The 20,331-nt window shown below is 45.3% G+C and overlaps 1 protein-coding gene across 1 annotated transcript; it reads right to left on the bottom strand.

Annotated features, from left to right (window-relative positions):
* Window positions 1–4,493: 4,493 nt before the first annotated feature.
* On the bottom strand, window positions 4,494–12,715 carry LOC308570908 (C-type lectin BpLec-like). Its single transcript, XM_081165983.1, has 6 exons — window positions 12,627–12,715; window positions 11,807–11,879; window positions 11,228–11,319; window positions 9,626–9,766; window positions 8,592–8,706; window positions 4,494–4,649 (listed from the first exon to the last, which is right to left on the bottom strand). The coding sequence occupies exons 2-6, from the start codon at window positions 11,865–11,867 to the stop codon at window positions 4,588–4,590; spliced, it is 471 nt and encodes a 156-aa protein (XP_081022109.1). The 5' UTR covers window positions 11,868–11,879; window positions 12,627–12,715; the 3' UTR covers window positions 4,494–4,587.
* Between the last annotated feature and the right edge of the window lie 7,616 nt (window positions 12,716–20,331).

Raw genomic sequence — 20,331 nt, 5'->3', positions numbered from 1 at the left:
GAAGGGGGGGGACTGGGGTTCGCGTCCGGGAATCGTTGTTCGTATTCATCTATAAAAGATCTAAAAGCGTTTAGGAAATGGGAGACGGGGGGCCTTGTATTATTACCCCTGCCCTGCCGTCCCCGTGATGCGCTCTCAGCTGAGCTACGTGTGGCCACAGGCGCGCGCTTCCTCTTAGGAGCCATAAGGTGTGCCTAGTACACCGCAAATGCAACGGTATATGTTAGTGTGTATGTGTGTGTAAGTGTGAGTGTGTGCGTGGGTTTGGTTTTTTTTTTTTTTTTAATTAATTAATTAATTAATTTTATATATATATGTGTATATCTATGTTGTTGTTATTATTAATATTCTTATTGTGTATATATATCAAGTTAATCAGTTTATTGACTATTATTTATTTATTTATTTATTTATTATGTATTATCTATATATCTGTTTATAGTTTCCTATTTATTGTTTATTAATTTCTTATTTGTTCTCCCTTACTACACAGTCTCCTTAATATTTCCCAGCATGGTTGTGCTAAATAAACAAATCAAAACAAGCCAATAAGTTCTCAATTTATCCCGGCCTTGTGATTATTATTGCTAATAAAATAAATTTATTCTATGTATTTAGCTTGTGCTACCAGCAAGCAGTGGGTCAGTGTGCTGGTAACCAGCGTATTGTCACTAGGCAGTGACTCAGGTATATAACTCCCCCGTTTGTGCAAGCCGGATGAGGGCAGCAGCTGTGAGAAAAGCCGCTCCCACTAACTCCAGTTAATTAAGCCAAGACTGCTGCCAAGGTTCACTTCCAAAGACAATAAGAACAATAGAACAAGAGAACAGAAGAACAATAGCTTAGCAGTCTACTGCCTGCCAGGTACTATTGCCTTGTTATTATTACTGTCAGAGGTGCAATAGATGGCTCCCTGCTGCTGCTACGCTTCACCTCTTCAGACAAAAGAACAATAGCCCAGCAATCCTTAGCCTGCCTCAGGTAATATAAGCTGACAAAAGCTCCCTGACAATGAGCCTCTGGGTGACAATAGGCTTAATTATCGCTCATCAGCATTTAAATTGTCCTGCTGGCCAGCCACGACAGTGGCGTTACTATGGCAGCGTTTCTATAGCAACCCATAAACAGACCCCAGGCAGACCAGGAAGGGAGCAAACACTTTTAAAAAACAAAAAGGGGGGGGGAGCCCAGGCGGGCCAGGAAAGAAGAGGCAACAGCAAGGGCGTTTGTATGTCACCCCCTAATGGGGTCCCCTTTAAACAACCAAAAGGCAGACCAGAAAATAAGCAAACACCTTTAAACAACAGCAAGGCATACAAGGAAATAAGCAAACACCTTTAAACGACAGAATGGCAGACCAGGGAATAAGCAAACACCTTTTAAACCACGGCAATGCAGACCAGGAAATAAGCAAGCACCTTTTAAACCCCTTCACCACGTGAACAGAAGCCCAGGGAGAAGCAGGGGAAACAACCGAAAGGCAAACCGAAATAAGCAAGCACCTTTGGAAATAAGCCAACCAACCTTTTAACAAAAGAGAAGCAAAAAAGGGGGGGAGAGGAAGGGGGAAAGGGCTCAAAAGATTTAGAAGGATTGAAACTAGGTGAAATAGGAGATAGGAAGCCCCCCAGCAGCAGAGAAACCACTGATCCCCTTTTAAACTAAAAACAAGACTCACTAACTAACCCAAGAAAAGAGGGGGGAACGCAAAACTTGCTGGGTTGGCTAGCACATGGGGAGCGCACCCAGCTCCGCTGCTTTAAACCAACTTGGAAACAACCTTCTCTTCCACGTTATAGATCGACAGCAAGAGGAGAAGATACTAGGTAACAACAAATACCTGCCAGCTAAGCGAAGGAGAGCAAAATACGGCCAGCCAGATGGGGGGGGGCAGAAGCGGAACTCACAAAATGGCCGGGCAGGACTAAGAACACACACACACCTACGCCCAGGACTACTAGCACACTCACACCCGCACACACACCGAAATACAGAAGCGCCGGATAAGGCAAGCGTTATCAGAGAGGCCGCCAACAGTGAGGAGCCCCGTGAGACCAAAGCACGTGGGCAGCAGCCTAGGTAAGCTGTGAAGACGGGGTCCCCCAAGCCAGGTGAGGAGGAGCTGCAAAAATCTCGCAAGGTAGCCGCGGCAGCTACACGTGGGCTAACGCACGTGGGCAGCAGGAATTGCAAAGCAAATGGAGATGTAGGCACTCAAAACCACGTAAACAGAAGTGGATGCGGCACCCGAGAAGGGATTGGGAGCAACCCACGTAGGCAAGTAGCTAAAGGCAACTTGGCACCCCCCACCGTCTTGAAATTTAAATTCTACTAATGCAGGGAGAAACCCCCGGCAACGTCCTTTTAAACTCTCCAACTTCCGCCCAGCGCAAGGCTACCAATGTTGAGTTGCTCAAGCGGGAAAATTAGCAGACACATACAAATCAGCGAACACGCACACACCCCGCTCAAACGTGGCGCTGGCCCAAGGATCACACCTCTATGGAGGAAAGGGGAGAGAGGGTGAGAAGGGAGAGGGAAGCACAATAGGCAAACAAAACGCGCGCGTCAGCTGTTGGGCGGTCGAACACCGAGCCGGAGACACAGAACAGCAGGAGCTGCTGCGAAGCCCAGGGAAAAGCGGTGGAAACGGACAGGCTAAACACGTACTGAACAACACTCCCCTAGCGAATAAACAACGTGACCCAAAATACTTCCCTGGCTTCTGCGGAGACCTCCTGACTCGTGAGGGGGCGAAGGCAGGAAGAATGAGGCCGGGCGAAGGCTGGCGCTGCAGCAAAATGCTGCTGAACACGCCCCCACCGTGGCCCCCGGTTGGATGGCCACCGAGGGGGCGTGAGCGCCAGCCAGGTGAGTGGGCAGCAGGGGGCCACGCCCCCTGCTAGCCGGAGCTCGAGCCCCGACCACAACCCCTCCCCTCCCCTTCGTGGAGGAGAGTCTTTGCCAGGCTAAAATCTGAGTCGAGTATACTCCTCACCACAGCATTTTTATAAGAAATGGTTAAGCTGTGATCAGATCAGAAAGCAAAATTAATCTGGACTATTTATTCTTCATGTGCCTCCTAACTTCTGGACCTAATGCTGTCATTTGTTCTCTTTTAAAGAAACCTTTTACAGTTTTGTGAAATGGAATGATAGAAACTGCAACCAACTCAACAGCTACATCTGCAAGCAAAAACTCTAAGCCAGCAACTGTCATTCCCAAATGTGCCTTCTGTGACTGATGGACAGCTCTCTGGAATCGTTACCTCCTCTCCAATCCCTCAAGGATCAGCTCTCATCCATTATTACAATATTTCAATATGAGTAGGGAAATGAGAGTACTCCTAAACATTTTTCAGAAAAAAAGCACTGCCCATTGCAATGTACCATTAATCAATTGTCCTGAACATGACCATCTGGGTAGAGTGGTTTGCTTGTCTAACAAAAGAACTTGGAATACCTTCTGAAATGCCAATCACTGTGCTAAGTGACAACATGGCTGCACAACAGCTTGCTAACCAACAGAACTTTAAGAGCAAAAGTAAACATATAGCTATAAGATACGGAAATGTGAAAAATGCTTTGGAAAGAAATGTGTTAAAGGTACAGCACTGTAACACAAAATGTAATGTGGCAGATTTGTATACAAAATGTTTGGATGCTCCTAAATTTCGAGACTTAAGAGAATTATTAGGTCTCAAGCCTTTGACTTAAGGAGGAGTGTTGGGATTCACAGGATACTGAATATGTCTGCAGGCTTCAACAGGCTGATGCAATACTCTGTGAAGTGCTGAGTCAGAGTGACTCAGCAGGAGTGTGATTAATGTGATTGGCTATCACCTGTTTTAAAAAGGAAAGCCTGCTCAACAGTGGGTGGTGGTTGTGCTGTGGTGTGGTGATGCTGTGTGGAGAGTATTCGTTTGCCTTAAGGAGCAGGTACTCTGTATGGACTGTTTTTGTAAATACCTGTATATTGCTCACATTAAAAAGACTGCACTGGGGAAAAAACTGGGACTCTGGGCGTTTCTGCTGAAAGCGCCCCTGTCACTCACCCCAGGTCCCCACTTGTGGGCAGCTGGCACTCACCCAGAAAAGGCCTTCCAGTGCCAATACCCTCATCATCATTCTCTTCGCCATTCCCTCAGGGCACATACATAATGCACCCATGTAACAGGGGCATGTCTCTCCTATCATCTATGATGTCCTTGCATTATAGGAGGGAATGTGGACGCAAGCAGGGCAGGCTGGTGGAGACGGAGGAGACAGTCAACAAGAGCAGGAGGCCAATCTGCTACCCATCCCAGCTTGCCGTCTGAGGCAAGAACTTCACTTTGCCTCATGGGTGGGGTGGCCGTGCTTGTAAGTATGGATGGACAAAGCAGAACAGCAATGCAATAAGGAAAATATGCATGGAAGAGAATTTATTAAGATGATGCTCTGCTGCAGGTCCAAGAAAATTTCAAAGGGAAGGGGGAAATTGAAGAGGCAATGGCTATTTTGAAAGTGATGAGAGAGAGCAGAAATACATATAATGTCAAGGCAGCTTCCCAGCCAACACAGTGGAGAAGGGAAGTCTCCTTTAGAGTTATTGCTTGCAGATGAAGGCGTACTTGTTGTTGCATTTTACATCATTCCACTTCTTAAGATCTGAAATTCAAAACAAAAATTATAATTCAAGAAATAAGGAAAGTTACTTCTTATTGCCTATTATTCCTTTCCCCAATGTGTAGGGGGAATAAAATGGATTCAGACTTTAATAATAGTAAGGGAACCACCAGAAGGCCCTCAGAGCTGGACCTCTGTGCCCAGGTTGAACAATGGGGGTGGAGACACTCCTTCAGGTATGCTGGGCTGAGTCCATTGAGGGCTTTCAAGATCAGCACCAACACTTTGAATTGTGCTCAGAAACGTAGTGGGAGCCAATGTAGGTCTTTCAGGGCCAGTGTTATATGGTCTCTGCAGCCACTCCCAGTCACCAGTCTAGCTGCCGCATTTGGCATTAGTTGTAGTTTCTGGCTCACCTTCAAAGGTAGCTCCACACAGAGCGCATTGCAGTAGTCCAAGCGAGAGATAACTAGAGCATGCACCACTCTGGCGAGACAGTCTGCAGGCAGGTAAGGTGTCAGCCTGCATACCAGATGGAGCTGGTAGGCAGCTGCCCTGAACACAGAATTGGCCTGTGCCTCCATGGACAGCTGTGAGTCTAAAATGAGTCCCAGGCTGCACATCTGGTCCTTCAGGTGCACAGTTACCCCATTCAGAATCAGAGAGTCCTCCACACCTGCCATCCCCCTGTCCCCCAAAAACAGTATTTCAGTCTTGTCAGGATTCAGCCTCAATCTGTTAGCTGTCATCCATCCTCCAACTGCCTCCAGACACTCAAAAAGGACCTTCACCGGTTCTGATTTGAAAGAGAGGTAGAGCTGGGTATCATCCGCATACTGATGAACACCCAGCCCAAACCCGCTGATGATCTCTCCCAGCGGCTGCATGTAGATGTTGAAAAGCATGGGGGAGAGGACAGAACCCTGAGGCACCCAATAAGTGAGAGCCCAGGGGTCTGAACACTCACCCCCCCACACCACTTTCTGAACATGGCCCAGGAGGAAGGAGCAGAACCACTATATAACAGTGCCCCCAGCTCCTAGTGCCTCTAGACAGTCCAGAAGGATGTCATGGTTGATGGTATCAAAGGCCGCCGAGAGATCCAGGAGAACTAGGAAACAGCTTTCACCTTAGTCCCTAGCCCAACAGAGATCATTGACCAGCGTGACCAAGGCAGTTTCAGCACCATGATGAGGCTTGAATCCCAATTGGAAGGGATCCAAATGGTCCGCATCCTCCAGGCATGCTTGGAGTTGTTCAGCAACCACCTGCTCAGTCACTTTGCCCAAGAATGGAAGATTTGAGACTGGGTGATAGTTGTCCATATTGCCCATGTCCAAAGATGTTTTTTAAAGACGCGATTTAATAACTGCCTCTTTCAGCGGTTCCGGGAAAGCTTGCTCACAGAGGGAAGCATTCACTATCCCCCAGAGCCCATCACCCTGCCCTTCCCGGCTCACTTTTCTGAGCCAGGATGGGCAAGGATTGAGGAGACAGGTGGTCAGTTTCACTCATCCAAGCAGCCTGTCCACATCCTCGGAGGTAACAGATTGGAACTGATCCCATGCAGCTGGAATAGACAGGACTCTAGCACTCTCCTGCCCCAGCCCTGCTCCCATGATGGCGTCTACCTCTTTCCGAATCTGAGTGGCTTTGCCTGCAAAAAAGTTGCAAAATCATTGCAGGAGATTTTGGGGACCTTACCAGGCCCCAATGGTGAAGGTGGTTCTGTTAGATTGTGAACCACCTGAAAGAGTCTCCTGCTGCTGTTTTCTGCAGATGCAATAGAGGCATCTTCACTGTCGCTATTGCCACTTGGTAGGCTCGACGTTGAGCTCTAACCCGTTTCTGGTCCGATTTCCACCACTGGCACTATTGCCACCTCAGTGATTGTTTCATCACCCTCAGCTCTGGATAATACTATGAGGCTGCCAGGCTCCATGCAGTTGGAGAGAGCGCTTTGGAGCCAGACAGTCGATAGCTCTGGTTAACTCTGCATTCCAGCGGGCCAGAGGGGAATCAGCTGAAAGGCCATCAACATGAGATAAAACATCCCCTACTACACTCTGGAAACCATTTGAATCCATTAAGTGGGGGGGGGGGTCCAAATCCATCCCACCTCCCTGCAGAGGGAAAGGGTTGCAGCACCAGGAAGTGATCTGACCATGGCACTTCTTTTGCTTCGCTTTTACTTAGTGTCAGATCACCCACATCCATAGAGGTGAACTCCAGGTCTAAGGCATGTCTGCAACAATGAGTTGGGCGAAATTCATTCAGGGACATCCCCATTGGAGGTCATGCTTTCCCACGAAGCCCCAAGCAGCGCCTTGTAAGGTCGTGTCAGCATGGATGTTAAATCCCCTAGGACAACCAAACTAGGTGTCTCCAGGAGAACATCCGCCACGACCTGAAGCAGCTCAGGCAAGGAATCCTTGGTACAGCGGGGAGGTCAGTACACCAAAAGGAATCCTGTACTGCCCCTGTTGTCCAACTTCCAGAACACACGCTCAGAAAACTGGGTCTTCCCAATAGGATGCCTGGTTCAAGCTATTGACTTCCTAAAACTCACTGCAACCTCGCCTCCCTGCCCATATGAGCTGGGTTGCTGTGTGTAAGAGAAACCTGGTAGACAAGCAGTGGCAAGGACAGGCCCATCTTCTTCATCCAGCCAAGTCTCTGTTACACATGACAGGTCAAGTCCTCCATCCTGTCGTGGATCTGTCGTGGGATAGTCTTCAAACAACAACTAAACCTGCCTCTTCGTTAATGACATGATCTGGTCTTAGCGTAACTCCTCCTCCTACCCATGATCACTGAGATCAGGTGTCCAAGTGCACCCCAGCCATTCTGTTGACTGGGGCCCACTCCCAGACAGCCCTGACCATCTCCCCTTCAGAACAGAATACAAACTATACAATGAACCAATAAAGCAGTAGAAAGCAACAACAACAACCAATTTATAATTATACTAAAGTTAAACTAATCCCCAGGCCCAACTAAACGTTTATTCCCCCCCCCCCCCGGACAGAGCAAAAACAAAACAAAAAACCCAAATTTTAAACACCACAGTTTAAAAATTAAAAAATTAAAAGCATTTAAAAGCATTTTTAACATTTGCCCCAACCCCAGAGTTTGTTCCAGTGAGTCTGGACTTTTCACTCACTGATCACCTGACTTCAAAGTCTTATATGTTATATTGTGCTTTTAATATTCTGTTGGGAGCCACCCAGAGTTGCTGGGGAAACCCAGTCAGATGAGTGGGGTATAAAATAATAATAATAATAATAATAATAATAATAATAATAATAATAATAATAATAATAATAATGCTGTTTGAGCCTAATCGTTTTGTTAAGAAGCATGATAGAATATAAGATGGCATAACCCAGACCTTAGTTTGGCAACCGCTGTTTTCTGAACAAAATATGTGATCACATGCAACCGAAGAATGAAGGTTGACTGCAGAAAAAGATTCTGCTTCATGGTATGATTGGAAGTGTCCTTAAAGGATCAATAAGTTGGACCACTTCTGGTCAGATCTCCAGAGATATTGACTTGTGAACCTTAGTACAGAGAAGCACCAGGCTGAGAGTGTATCCACTCACTGGCAGAGGAAGAGGAGTGAGGGGGGAGGGCGATCCGGGCAGGGTGCCATCGTGGCTTCCCCCCACCAGTGCTGGGTGCCCCAGCCCCGCAAGCGGCGCCCCTGCCCCCAGGATGTGTGCCAGCCCCTCCCCACCTGCTCTCCGCCACCCCCACCCCCCGGTGCCAGAGCATGAAGCTCTGCCACTGTGTTCACTCAACTAATACCCAGAGTAAACCTTTCAAATGAATGGACCATCAATAGCAATGACTATCCAAAGTATATTGAGTTTGATCATTTTGATTTTTAAAGTCAGATACTACCCTTTGAAATACTTGAAACTGATGGAGCGATAGGCATGAAACCTTTTTTTTATCAGTCCCTACAAATTGCTTGCTTACCTGCGTCCTTACGCAGATGCACACAATATTCTTCATTGTTGTGGTTGTCTGGGCGATTAAAATCCCAGCGTTTGTAATTGTAGATCTCATCGTCCGACCACTTCCAATGCCCTTTCTGCAGCAATGTGATAGAACAGATATACATTTATTTGAAACAAGGAGGCCAATGCAAAGATCACGTGGAGAGTTGGCCAGTTATGAAGCTATTGCCAGTTATGATGGAGATACAGTTGTACCTTGGTTCTCTAATGGAATCCTTTCCAGAAGCCCGTTCGGCTTCCGAAAATGTTCAAAAACCAAAGTGTGGCTTCCAATAGGCTGCAGGAGCTTCCTGCACTCAATCAGAAGCTACGGAAGTCACATCAGACGTTAGGGTTTCAAAGAACGTTTACAAACTGGAAAACTCACTTCCGGGTTTACGGTGTTTAGAAGCCAAAACATTTGAGTCACAAGGTGTTCGAGAACCAAGGTACGATTGTATTTGTAGGAAAAACACTGGGACCTAATTTGAATAGTAGAGTGCTTGGTATCTGGTGGGCGGGACTTGCGTGTTTTGCTCCGGAGACAAGTCCTGAGCCCCTCCCTTCAGTGTCTGTGTTCCGTTAAGAATATCAGTTAAGAGGGACCAACTGCCTCTTCTCACTTCTTGCCTCAGAGTAGCCTCATGTTGTTGTATTTAGTTTCTCTTACTTTGTTATTTTGTTACAGTTTTCTTTATTATTCAAAGCTTAGTTTACATTTACGTGAGCCACTTATTTTCCTCAAAGAACAAGAAACTCTGCTGGAGAATGGTGGAACATCCTAAACTTGGGTGAGTGAGGGGATATTATTCCTAGTTTGCCAGGAGGATTGAATATGTTAATCATCTCCCCACTTCCACAACAATATTAGAGGAGGATTCTATTAGAAAATTGTGGAAAAGTCACATATTGGAGTAATCTGGGGAGATGATTCGGGTAAGGATGGAATGGTGATGCTAAGAAGCCATTACTCAGTGACAATGGCCTGAAATTGAGAAAGTAAAGGCAACTCACCTCAGTGGGATCATGCAGCCCAATCCAAACTTGACTTTCCCTTTTCTGGTTTGCAAAGATGTAATTGGCCACTTCATCTGACTCTTTCTCATTGAGGATGGAGGCAAGATGGGTCCCACAGCCATAGCTCAGGCACTCATTCTGAGAATAGCCAAGCAAGTAAATAAGCTCCACCACTATAACTAACACACACACACAGACTCTTTCCCACAAAGCTTTCCCAGAGGGGTTCACAGCTTGTCAAATAAGTAATAACAATTATTTAAAAATCATAAAACACCAGTGGTGGAGAGTTGGAAGTTTTTCAAATGGGAACTAATGCAGCTGATGAAGGAAGAGAGAAAAAGGGGTGAAGAAAATGCTGTGAGTGAAGCCAGGCCCCTTTCTCCATCCTCTGGACCTGCTGGGAAACTAAAGAAACCTGCTGGACCTGCTCCACACGAGTGCAATTAAAGGTGCTTAAAGCACTCAATCTTGGTGCAAGAAAACCACCTTGAAGCTCACACACAAAAACTAGGATGAATGCAGGAAGAATGCTCATAGTCATGATTTGGCTGCACTCTTTTCAGAAGCGGGTGGCGCTGTGGGTTAAACCACAGAGCCTAGGACTTGCCGATCAGAAGGTTGGCGGTTCAAATCCCCGCAACGGGGTGAGCTCCCGTTGCTTGGTCCCTGCTCCTGCCAACCTAGCAGTTCGAAAGCCCGTCAAAGTGCAAGTAGATAAATAGGGACCGCTTCGGCGGGAAGGTAAATGGCATTTCCGTGCGCTGCTCTGGTTCGCCAGAAGTGCTTAGTCATGCTGGCCACATGACCCGGAGGCTGTCTGCAGACAAACGCTGGCTCCCTCGGCCTATAGAGCGAGATGAGCGCGCAACCCCAGAGTCGGTCACGACTGGACCTAATGGTCAGGGGTCCCTTTACCTTTATGCAGGCATGTGGAATGTTGACCTGTGTTTTAATCTGGTTTTGTAGCTTATCCTTGAATTTAACTATTATATTAATGTTTGAAATAGTTGTTCTTAACTGTATATAGCTGGGTGATGTCAGGTTTTCAACACCATGATGTGTCACCAGCCAAACATCACAATCTGGCGATACACCATGATGTTGAAAGAACAATCTGTATTGGCCCCAGCCCTCAAGGCATGGGGTGAAACGGCCACAGCTCTCATTGCAAGAGATGAGGCACTTTCATCCCAACACCCTGCAGAGCTGAGGATGACACAGCTTGTTTGGGGTTCTTGGCTTGGGGGTGGGAAGGCTCCACTCCCCCCCCCCCAGCTGAGTGAGCCCTGAGGTCCCTCCTGCTCACATGCAAGCTGGAGGGACAAAGGGGAAGAGATAGCTTGTATCTTTTCACTTGTGAGATGGTACCTTCTTGCCAGGCCATCTCTCCTGACTGTTAATTAAGCTTTCTTGGCTCCTGTGGAAACAGGTTACTTGAACACAATGGGTGAGCAACTCTCTTTTGATTATACCAAGATGCTGGCCAGGTATTGTCTCCCAACAGCTCACACTGATAGCCCTCCTCACAAAAATGTCATCTGAAACCCATGACAGCACCTGATGTGACAGCTTGGTTGGTGAAAAACAGCTTCTTACCTCAGCTTCAGACCAAGTTTTCTGAGAGTCAAAATATGCATAGCAGCTGCCCTGGTATTTCAGCCAATTCCTGGGACAGGATCTGGCCTTTACTGTATGGAGAGAGGAGTAAAAGAAGAAAAAGATGGGGGAGGGGGACAAAAGCTGTTAGAATGCAATTTTCAATGTGGAATCCTACTTCACCTACAAATGTGCACAGATAATTTTAAGATTAATGAATGCAGACCTAATTTAAACATTCCTGCTTCCATTGGTGACTGGTACCCCATGGCACCAATATGAAATTGGGACAGAAAGCAGACAGGCAAACAGTAAGTGGATCCAGAGTCAATGACAGGCAGCGCCACTCCCTGACTGGTTGTCAATATGAATATGAGGAGTGGTTCAGAGCAGATTGAGGTTGGTAGGGCAGTTCCCTATTCCCCCTAATGGACCTGCTTCCATTGCCTGGTTATTTATTCCAACAGCCTTGGATGGATTACCATCACCTGGAAATCTGACAAGTAGTTTTGTTTTTATAAATGCTTAACCCCAATTACAATTTCTGGGGAATTCCCAGATAATTGTTAAAGCACTCACCTGCTGGGAAAGAATAGGAGACCAGGATACCAAGAAGGCAAAGGTAGGTGACAACCCCCATCTTCTGGGTGACCTTTAGTGGAAGGAAATGTGCAGCAAATTAAAAACCTATCCTTACTTATTGGCATTGTCAATGTGGGGATAGCAGGAAGAAGTAAATCGGTATTTTCTGTTCTTAAAATCATAAATGGGAAGATTAGAGAAAGAAGAGAGAACCCAAAACTTAAAGTTGGCGATTGTTGAAGTATCATGGAGTCAAATAAGGTTCGTGTGCAGAGGCACCTAGTGCTGACCATGTTCCATCTTCTGGTTGACCTTTTATGGAAGGTCAAAACCTATCCCCACTGGTTGCCATTTTGTCCATGTAGTGATGGCAGGAAGAAAAAGATCTTTGTTGGCAGAAGGGCACGGTGAGCTCAGGGAGCAAAGGGTTATTCCCTGGTGGTAGCCCCAGAAACAGGCAAAGGAAGGACAGAGATTGCTTTGGATCTTTGGTTTTATGGAATTCTTGCCACATTGACTCATCTGCTATGACTCAGTCTTGCATGTGGTAGAGGATTCTGGGAAATATTCCAAGGTAGTCTCTCCATTTCTGAAGGATGCAGGACAGTCTTGCTTTCTTCTCCACAACTTCTCAACCCACAAACCCACATAGTATATGTATACTCACTTACCTGTGAAAACTGAATGGGACTTTGCTGGAAGAAGGATGTGGACAGATATTTGGGTATAGGGTATAATGCTAATGAGAGTCCCCAATACAAAATATAAATCAGTAGCCATAGCATCAGAAGTGAGTTTGTGATTGCCTCCAACTTACCCAAGTTTTGTCCTGTGAGGTGATGGATATCGCGTTATGCAGTGGCAAGTTTGTATCTGAAGCTGCTGCCTCGATTCTTATATAGATCTTGGTGAAGTTGGGGGTTGGGGCAGGGAAGGGGGAAGGATGAAAGTTCAATCACTTGCCATATGTTGAATAGATGGTGATAGGATAAATATGTTTCAATTTCCCTGGAATTCTCTCCAGTGTGGACTTAATTTACATGTTGAGTAGATATCAATAGGATAAATATGTTTCAATTTCCCTGGAATTCCCTCCAGTGTGGATTTAATTTATGGTTATGACCACTATACAGTTATGTTTCTGACAATGGGTTGGAAAGCAAATACCCTAAATAAAAATAAGCACACATAATTAATATCAGATAATGCATCTACCTTCTGGAGCTTAGTCCATATCTAGGCGGAGTACTTTGTTCGATATGTTTGATATTAAAATGAAAGGGGAACAGAGTGCACCTTTTGCTCAAGGGCACAGACTTTGCATTGTTGTTACCCAACAAGAATGGCCAGCTTCCTTCAAAATGGAGTGTTTACACTGCTGAAGGGGGAACTGAGATTTCAATCTCTTTGCTGTCTATGCTCTTTTGCTTTAGGTTTCCCCCCTCCCTGGTTCAATTTCAGGATTCCCAGGCTTGTTTTTTAGATATGCTATAAGCCATCCAGAGTGGCTGGGATGTTGTTATGATTGTGATTGTGATTATTATGGCTGGGAGAAAAGCTAAACGGGGGTCAGGGTGGGTTTCAGCTCCCATCACCCCCCATTCAGTTGACTCAGCTACTAGAGGATTGTGTAGATAGTCCCTGATATCGGCTACTAAAACTTTGCGACCGCTGTATTTTTAACACACACACCCCACACGTCTTTTGCATATAAAGTTTATTTCAGACTTTTCACAATACAATAAAAAGAAACTATTCAAAACAGAAAAGGATAAAAAGAAAAGAATGAAACAAAAGAAGAAAAAGAGCCAGATGAATATAACGTTCTCTCTCACATATATCCTAACTTTGAGCAATGAAATTTGTTTAAAAGATACATTTGTGGTTCGAGGACCCGAACTCCGCACAGTGGAATGAAACACAAGGACATGTGATATAAGGTTAATGGGCAAGAAAAGGCCACAACTTTATTGATTACAGCAAGTAAAAAGGTATTGGCTTAGGCATTGGATTACATCAGCTGACTCCACCCACTCGGAGAGGGGTGAGTCTAAAAAACAAAGGGGGTTTATTCACCAGTAGGTGGAGCCTGTTGATGCTAATCCAACTATAAGCGCTCCCCTGATGTCACCGAGGGTCGTGCCATGGCCTCCCGCCAAGCAGGCATCGGACAGAATACACGACCGCCGGATTCCTTTAATGGAATACCCAAAAATTGAAGGCACAGGCGATGGCCACACATAGCCCTTCGACACCACAACACATTATTCCAATGCCTAACCTACCCACCAATACCACGAAAGTTGTGACGATTGCCACGAGGTAGGCGGAAAAACCAAAAGTGGAGGGTGGGTGACTCGCGACGGGAAGACAAAAAGTGAGGGCTGGAGGCTGGCGCTGCAGCAATTTAGGCTGCTGTACACGCCACCATGAAGGCACCTGGTTGGGTGCCTGGCTGAGGGTGTGGGCGCCAGCCAGGTGAGTGGGAGGCAGGGGGCAAACGCCCCCTGCTTGAGGCAGAGTCTGGCTCCCGGCCACAACCACTCCCCTCTCTTGCAGGGAGGAGAGTCTTTATTATTTAGGAACTGTATGATTATGGTCTTCCTGGGATCAAAGTCATGTCCCACGAACTTCTAATTTATTTTGGAAAGCAAAATGGTTAACTAGCACGAATTAATAAGAGCTCAAATGATTTTGATGTCCTATTTTTCAATCACTCAGCAGCTACTCCATTTTCAATCTTGCTGCAAATTGCTTCCACATAACATTCCATTTGGACAACACCCTGGTGAAGCAGACCCCTGTAAGTAACAGTATTTCACATTGTGCTCTCCTTAGTTTGTGTTCTGGGGGTATAGAAAGGTAGGCCAAAAAAACAAAGATTAAGTCAACAAAACAACATACATAAAAATCTCTCAGTCTACCCTACCTCACAGAGTTGTTGTGAAGGCAATACAGAGAGAGGAGAGCCATGTATGCCACCATGAACACTTGGATGGCATAGAATAGGGGTTTCCAAACTTGGGTCTCCGGCTGTTGTTGGACTACAATTCCAAACATCCATAGCTGGCAAGGCTAGTTGTCAAGGATGGTGGGAATTGTAGTCCAAAAACAGCTGGAGACCAAAGTTTGGGAAATGCTGGCATAAGGAGAAAAAGGTAAAAGCAAAGGAAATTGCATCTCCAAATTGCTTCCACATAACATTCCATTCACCCTGGTGAAGCAGACCCCTGTAAGTAACAGTATTATAGCCTCAGCCTAATGTGTAGCAATTAGAGTGTTGTCCTAGGCGCTGGGAAACTAGGGTTCAAATCCCCATTCAGCCATGGGTCAGATGCCATTTCTCAATCTAAGCTTCTTCACAGAGTTGTTGAGAAAACAATAGTAAGAGAGGGAGAATTATGTGCTTCTTGGATGGCATAGAAGACGAAATATAATATAAAAACAAAGGAAATAGCATCTCCTTGCCAGAACATAAGGTCCCTGGCTAAAGGCATCTCTTTCACAAGAGACTAGGGCCCTGCGGGACCTGACATCTTTCCGCAGGGCCTGCAAGACAGAGTTGTTCCGCCAGGCCTTTGGTCAGGGCGCAGCCTGACTCCCTCCTCTGGCAACCTGCACAGAATTTTGTTTAATCGGTTGCCATCAATTTGATTTTAACTAATTTTTATAATGAAATATTTTTAGAATGTGTTATTATTTGATTGTTTATTTGATTGTTGTTAGCCGCCCTGAGCCCGGCTTGGCTGGGGAGGGCAGGATATAAATAAAATTTATTATTATTATTATTATTATTATTATTATTATTATTATTATTATTTCACCCTCTCAACTATGGTCATCCTTCTTCCTTACTAACCTCTCTCTACTGTTCAACTCAGGTCTAAATATAATGATGTAGATTTTGGGGAGGAAGATGCAACCCAGTAAGCCAGCAGTAGAGGCCAAGATGGAGAAGATCTCCACAGCCACCATGTATTTCCCTTTGGTGCTCAGATAAGTGGGGACAAAGGACAGCCAAACACTGCAGAAGACCAGCATGCTGAAGGTAATCAACTTGGCTTCATTGAAAGTATCAGGCAACTTCCTGGCAAAGAAAGCCACAGAGAAGCTCACAATGACCAAAAGACCCATGTAGCTGAGAATAAGGTGGAACATGATGTCAGAGCCTTCATTGCACTGCACTATGATCTGCCCATCCTGGGAGTGCAGGTCAAACTCTGGGAATGGGGGAGAGGATGCCAGCCACCCAAGACAGATGCCAGCTTGAATGAGAGAGCAGAAGGTGATAAGGGATCCTGCCAGCCTCTTCCCAAGCCATTTCCTCAGGCTGTTCCCAGGCTTGGTCACCATGAATGCCAAAACCACAGTGAGGGTTTTGGCTAACACACAAGCAACAGCAATGGAGAAAACGATGCCAAAGACGGTTTGCCTCAAGACACAGGTCACCTTTGTAGGCCTGCCAATGAATAAGAAGGAGCAGAGAAAGCAGAGAAGCAGAGAAGAGAGCAAGGTGCAGGTGATGCCCCAGTTGTTGGCTTTGACAATGGGAGTGTTCCAGTGCAGACCGAAGGTCCCCATCACAACAACTGTGACCAGAGAAAGCAGGAGAGCCAAGGAGGCCAGAATTGCCCCCAAGGGCTCCTCATAGGATAGGTAGCTTATTTTTTTCAGAATACATTGGTCCTGAAAGGCATTTGGGTAGTGATCCTCGGGGCATTTCTCACATTGATCTGCATCTAAAAGTGAGAAGCATGCTTTTAGCATTTCTTGAAGCAATAATTATTAATATTATTGATACTGTCTATTATGCTGTACGTGGAACATATTACTCAGCTGATGAACCAAAGCCTAATTTTTCAACTAAGTGGTGGTTCATCTCTGAACATCTCAGCTGTACCAATCAATCTATTCATATTTATTTGTCATGGTTTCAGTATACAGATTGATTTCAGTGGTTCCCCCTTAAACATGTCTATCTCTGCATCCAGCTCCATGTTTTTGCATTTCTAAGCTTGTGGCTCAGTGTTTCTTTTTTACACTTTCCGTAATGGAACTTGGGAGTGCATGAAACAACCAGGTAGCCTGTCATCGGGAAAATCTATATTTGACAAGAAATAACTGTTCCTAATGATTGAAACTGTGTGGCTACAACAGAGGAGATAATTTACTATTTGTTAATAACAGAAGATGAAAATGTGTTGGCTGCAGTTTCAATGGTGAGAAAAGGGAATCTATGGCATGCAATCTTAACCATTTCTACCCAGATGTATGCCATGCTGTATTAAATGGTGCTTACTCCCTTGTGGATGTAATTGCACACAAAATATGCCTGAATAGGTGTGCAAAAAGTAGAGGAGAGGAAAGGAGAATATGTGTCAATAACATAAACACATGTGCTTGGCAACCATGACAGAAAATAAGCAGACACAATAAGACTAAGACATGGATGTCTATGTTGGAGAGGAAGATGGGAATTCCAGTTGACTTGGGTTCCTTCACTTACCCTTCTGGACTGAAATCCTCCCTTTAGGGCACTGAACACAGTCATAGCAACAGATTGGCTTTCCCTGCTGGGGAAACATACTCTGCCCAGGGTGGCAGCTCTCAACACAGGTGGAAATGGGCAGCATCTCGTGGTAATGACAAGCAAGGGATTTTGAATGGAATAAGCTTGCTTCTCTACATAAATCTTATTGTCATCTACATCCGCTTTGCAGCAGAAAGGTCACAGGACTGAAATTAGAGGATGGCTGTCAAGCATTTGCTCCCTCGGCAAGCATCAGGCCCCCCAATAAAGATGCTTTGTGCTGTCACTTAACCATTTGGCCAGCCCAGCACATGTCTGAATGGCAAAGAGAAGCTAGTGCCAACCTTCTCCCTCTTGATAGATTGATTCCTCATGTCATAACCCAATGCTGAATTTTTTATTTAGTGTACATGACATTGCAGATTAAAATATATAATGCATGTAGGTGTTACTTACATTGCTAATATATCTAACATAGATTTTTATCTAAGATAAATACTGTTACAGACTGACAGAAGCAGAACAGAACATTCCTGCTGCTCTAACTGTTTAGACTGCTCATAATTGCCATAACTGTACAAACTGACATAACTATGCCCTTTTAAAATGTGTTTTTTATATGTCGGTTTTAATCTCTGAACATCCCTGAGACTTCTGGGTATCGGGCAGTATATAAATTCAATCAATCCATCAGTTAATTGCCTCTTACATGTGACAGCACAGGGTTTTATAACCTTCTGAGCACCAGGACTTTCCTTAGCATTTTGGATGCTTTCATCCCACACATTATGTCTCAGCCTGATGTAGACCAACTTCCTGGGACAGGATATCACCAGCACTCCATCCATCAACATTAGTGACCACACACTTCAGGTGGTGGATAATTTTCTTTCTACCTAGGCTCTGCATGGCAGAGATTGTTGGCAACAACGCATTTTAGAGCACAACAGTCCCTTTTCAAGAGCTTTAAACACTTGCCAATTCCTCACTCAGAAAGACCTGATCTCTGAATTAGCTTCAAACTAGCTCTGGATCAACAACGTAACAAAAACAGTGTTTTATCAGTGAGTACCAGAGCTTCTCTCCTCACACTTCTTCTTTGTAGCCATTTCTGTTTTTCCGGATCCCCTGATCTTCTCATTAAAGATTATGATGATGATTAAAACAAAAAATGGTCACACCCACCTGCTTGAACTTGGGATTCCATGCAATGGCACTTCCATCCGCTGTGAACTCTTCTCCTGGGGGGCCCTGAGGGTCCACCCTCCCCACTCAGACTCTCTGGAAGGACTCATTGGGATATGTGACCAAGTTGAGGAGATCATAGCCACCTGCCTGCTGCCCCTTCTCATCCAAAGAGATTTCTTCCCCAGCACTGTTGTTGAAGTGGATGTTCTTCAGGAAGGAGTGAAGCTAGATTGCAAGAGAAAAAACATAACAAACCTTGGAGGCTAATATGCTCTCTCTCTTGTGTTTGACAAGTGAACCTTTGGATTTTTACTATTACTCATAAGTATGTTATACGACAGTGAAAGCTGCCTTACAGTGAATGAAATCATTGCTCTATATAGCTCAGTTACTGATTGTTATTGGCTCTCTAGGGTTTCAGAGTCTTTCCCATCATGATCTTGAGATGTTGGGGGTTTAACATGGGACTTTTTGAATGAAAGCAGATGCTCTGCAATTGAGCTGTAAGCCTTTCCAGTTTCAATATTATGAAACATGTCTTGGTATGTTTTTAACTTGGCATAGATACCAGGTACTTCAAAAAAACTCCCCATTAACATATACAACTGCCTTGTGCTGAGTTAAAGCATTGTTCTCTGTAGCCCAGAACTGTCTACTCTGAATTGCCACAGTTCTATTCGGCATACATCTGTGGTTTCAACCCATTTCTAATACCAGAGGACACTCCTGGTCCTTGCACAGTCCCAAGTAGGAGAATCCAGGGATGGATTAATTTAAAGAGCTTTGAATGTGCTGCATGCAAAGCATGTGGCCTTAACTGAGATCAAGTCCCTCCCAATCATAGAGCTCACCAGTGAAAATCCCCAAGGCCTCTCCTCCATGCAAGGGCTCGGCTGTGAAACCTATGAACAGTAATAATAACTCCTGTGCTTCTAACATTGAGGAGAGTAGTTGACAGTACCTGCCAGGGTTTAACTTTCTGCTGCATCCATCTCTCACCCAGTACTTTCTGTTTGACTCTTGATGAATACATGCTATGGAGAGCATGTGCTACTGCATGGACGGCATTGTAGATGGTGTAGCTCTGGCTGGACATTTCCATTTCAAACACGTGTCCAGTGAGTTTCTCCAGCTTCTCCCTCCCAGTGCAGGGTTCATAAATTGTTTCAAGAAGATCTGGGAATAAACAGAGGAATGCACTGGCCCAGAACTGCTGGATGAAATAAAGATTTGGCTGCCATGGATTTATGGTCTGTAGAAAGTCCTGAAACCCTGGAACTGGATTTGAATGGAGTGTAAATGACAAAGTGCCATTGAAGGATTTTGAAGGAAATTTGTCTCCAACCAGCACTGCAGTGAAATCCCATTGAGCTGTTGTAATCCACACCCTCTCCAGAGGGTACATAAAGAAAACCTCATAGGAGACTAAAACCAGTCCCAAAGCTTCTAGGGACTGGCTGTCTCCGTAGACAAGAATCACATTCATTTCCCTCCTTGTGAGAGCAAACATGATTGGTCTCAATTTTTGTTGAAGTAGCTCATTAGGTAAAAATTTTGTCACTAGTGGGATCACCAATGTCCAAGAAATGCAGAGATTTTTCTGGGAAAGCCTTGGTCTGAGAGTACGAAGGAAGATTTCTCCACTGTCATCATCTGAAACAAGAAGGCCAATCCAGTTCCACCCTAACTTCCTGAGTAGCCAGACAATGCCATCATACTGAGCTTCTTCACCGGGGACCATTTGGAAGAGGGAAGGGAAGCGCCTTTGGTCACTCAGCCCTGGATCCAAGGAGCCATAGCTGAG

Source organism: Podarcis bocagei, assembly GCF_964188305.1.
Source record: "Podarcis bocagei genome assembly, chromosome: 13".
NCBI lineage: Eukaryota > Metazoa > Chordata > Lepidosauria > Squamata > Lacertidae > Podarcis > Podarcis bocagei.
The sequence above is the reverse complement of the archived record's forward strand: the minus strand, read 5'-3'. Positions and strand labels throughout refer to the sequence as shown.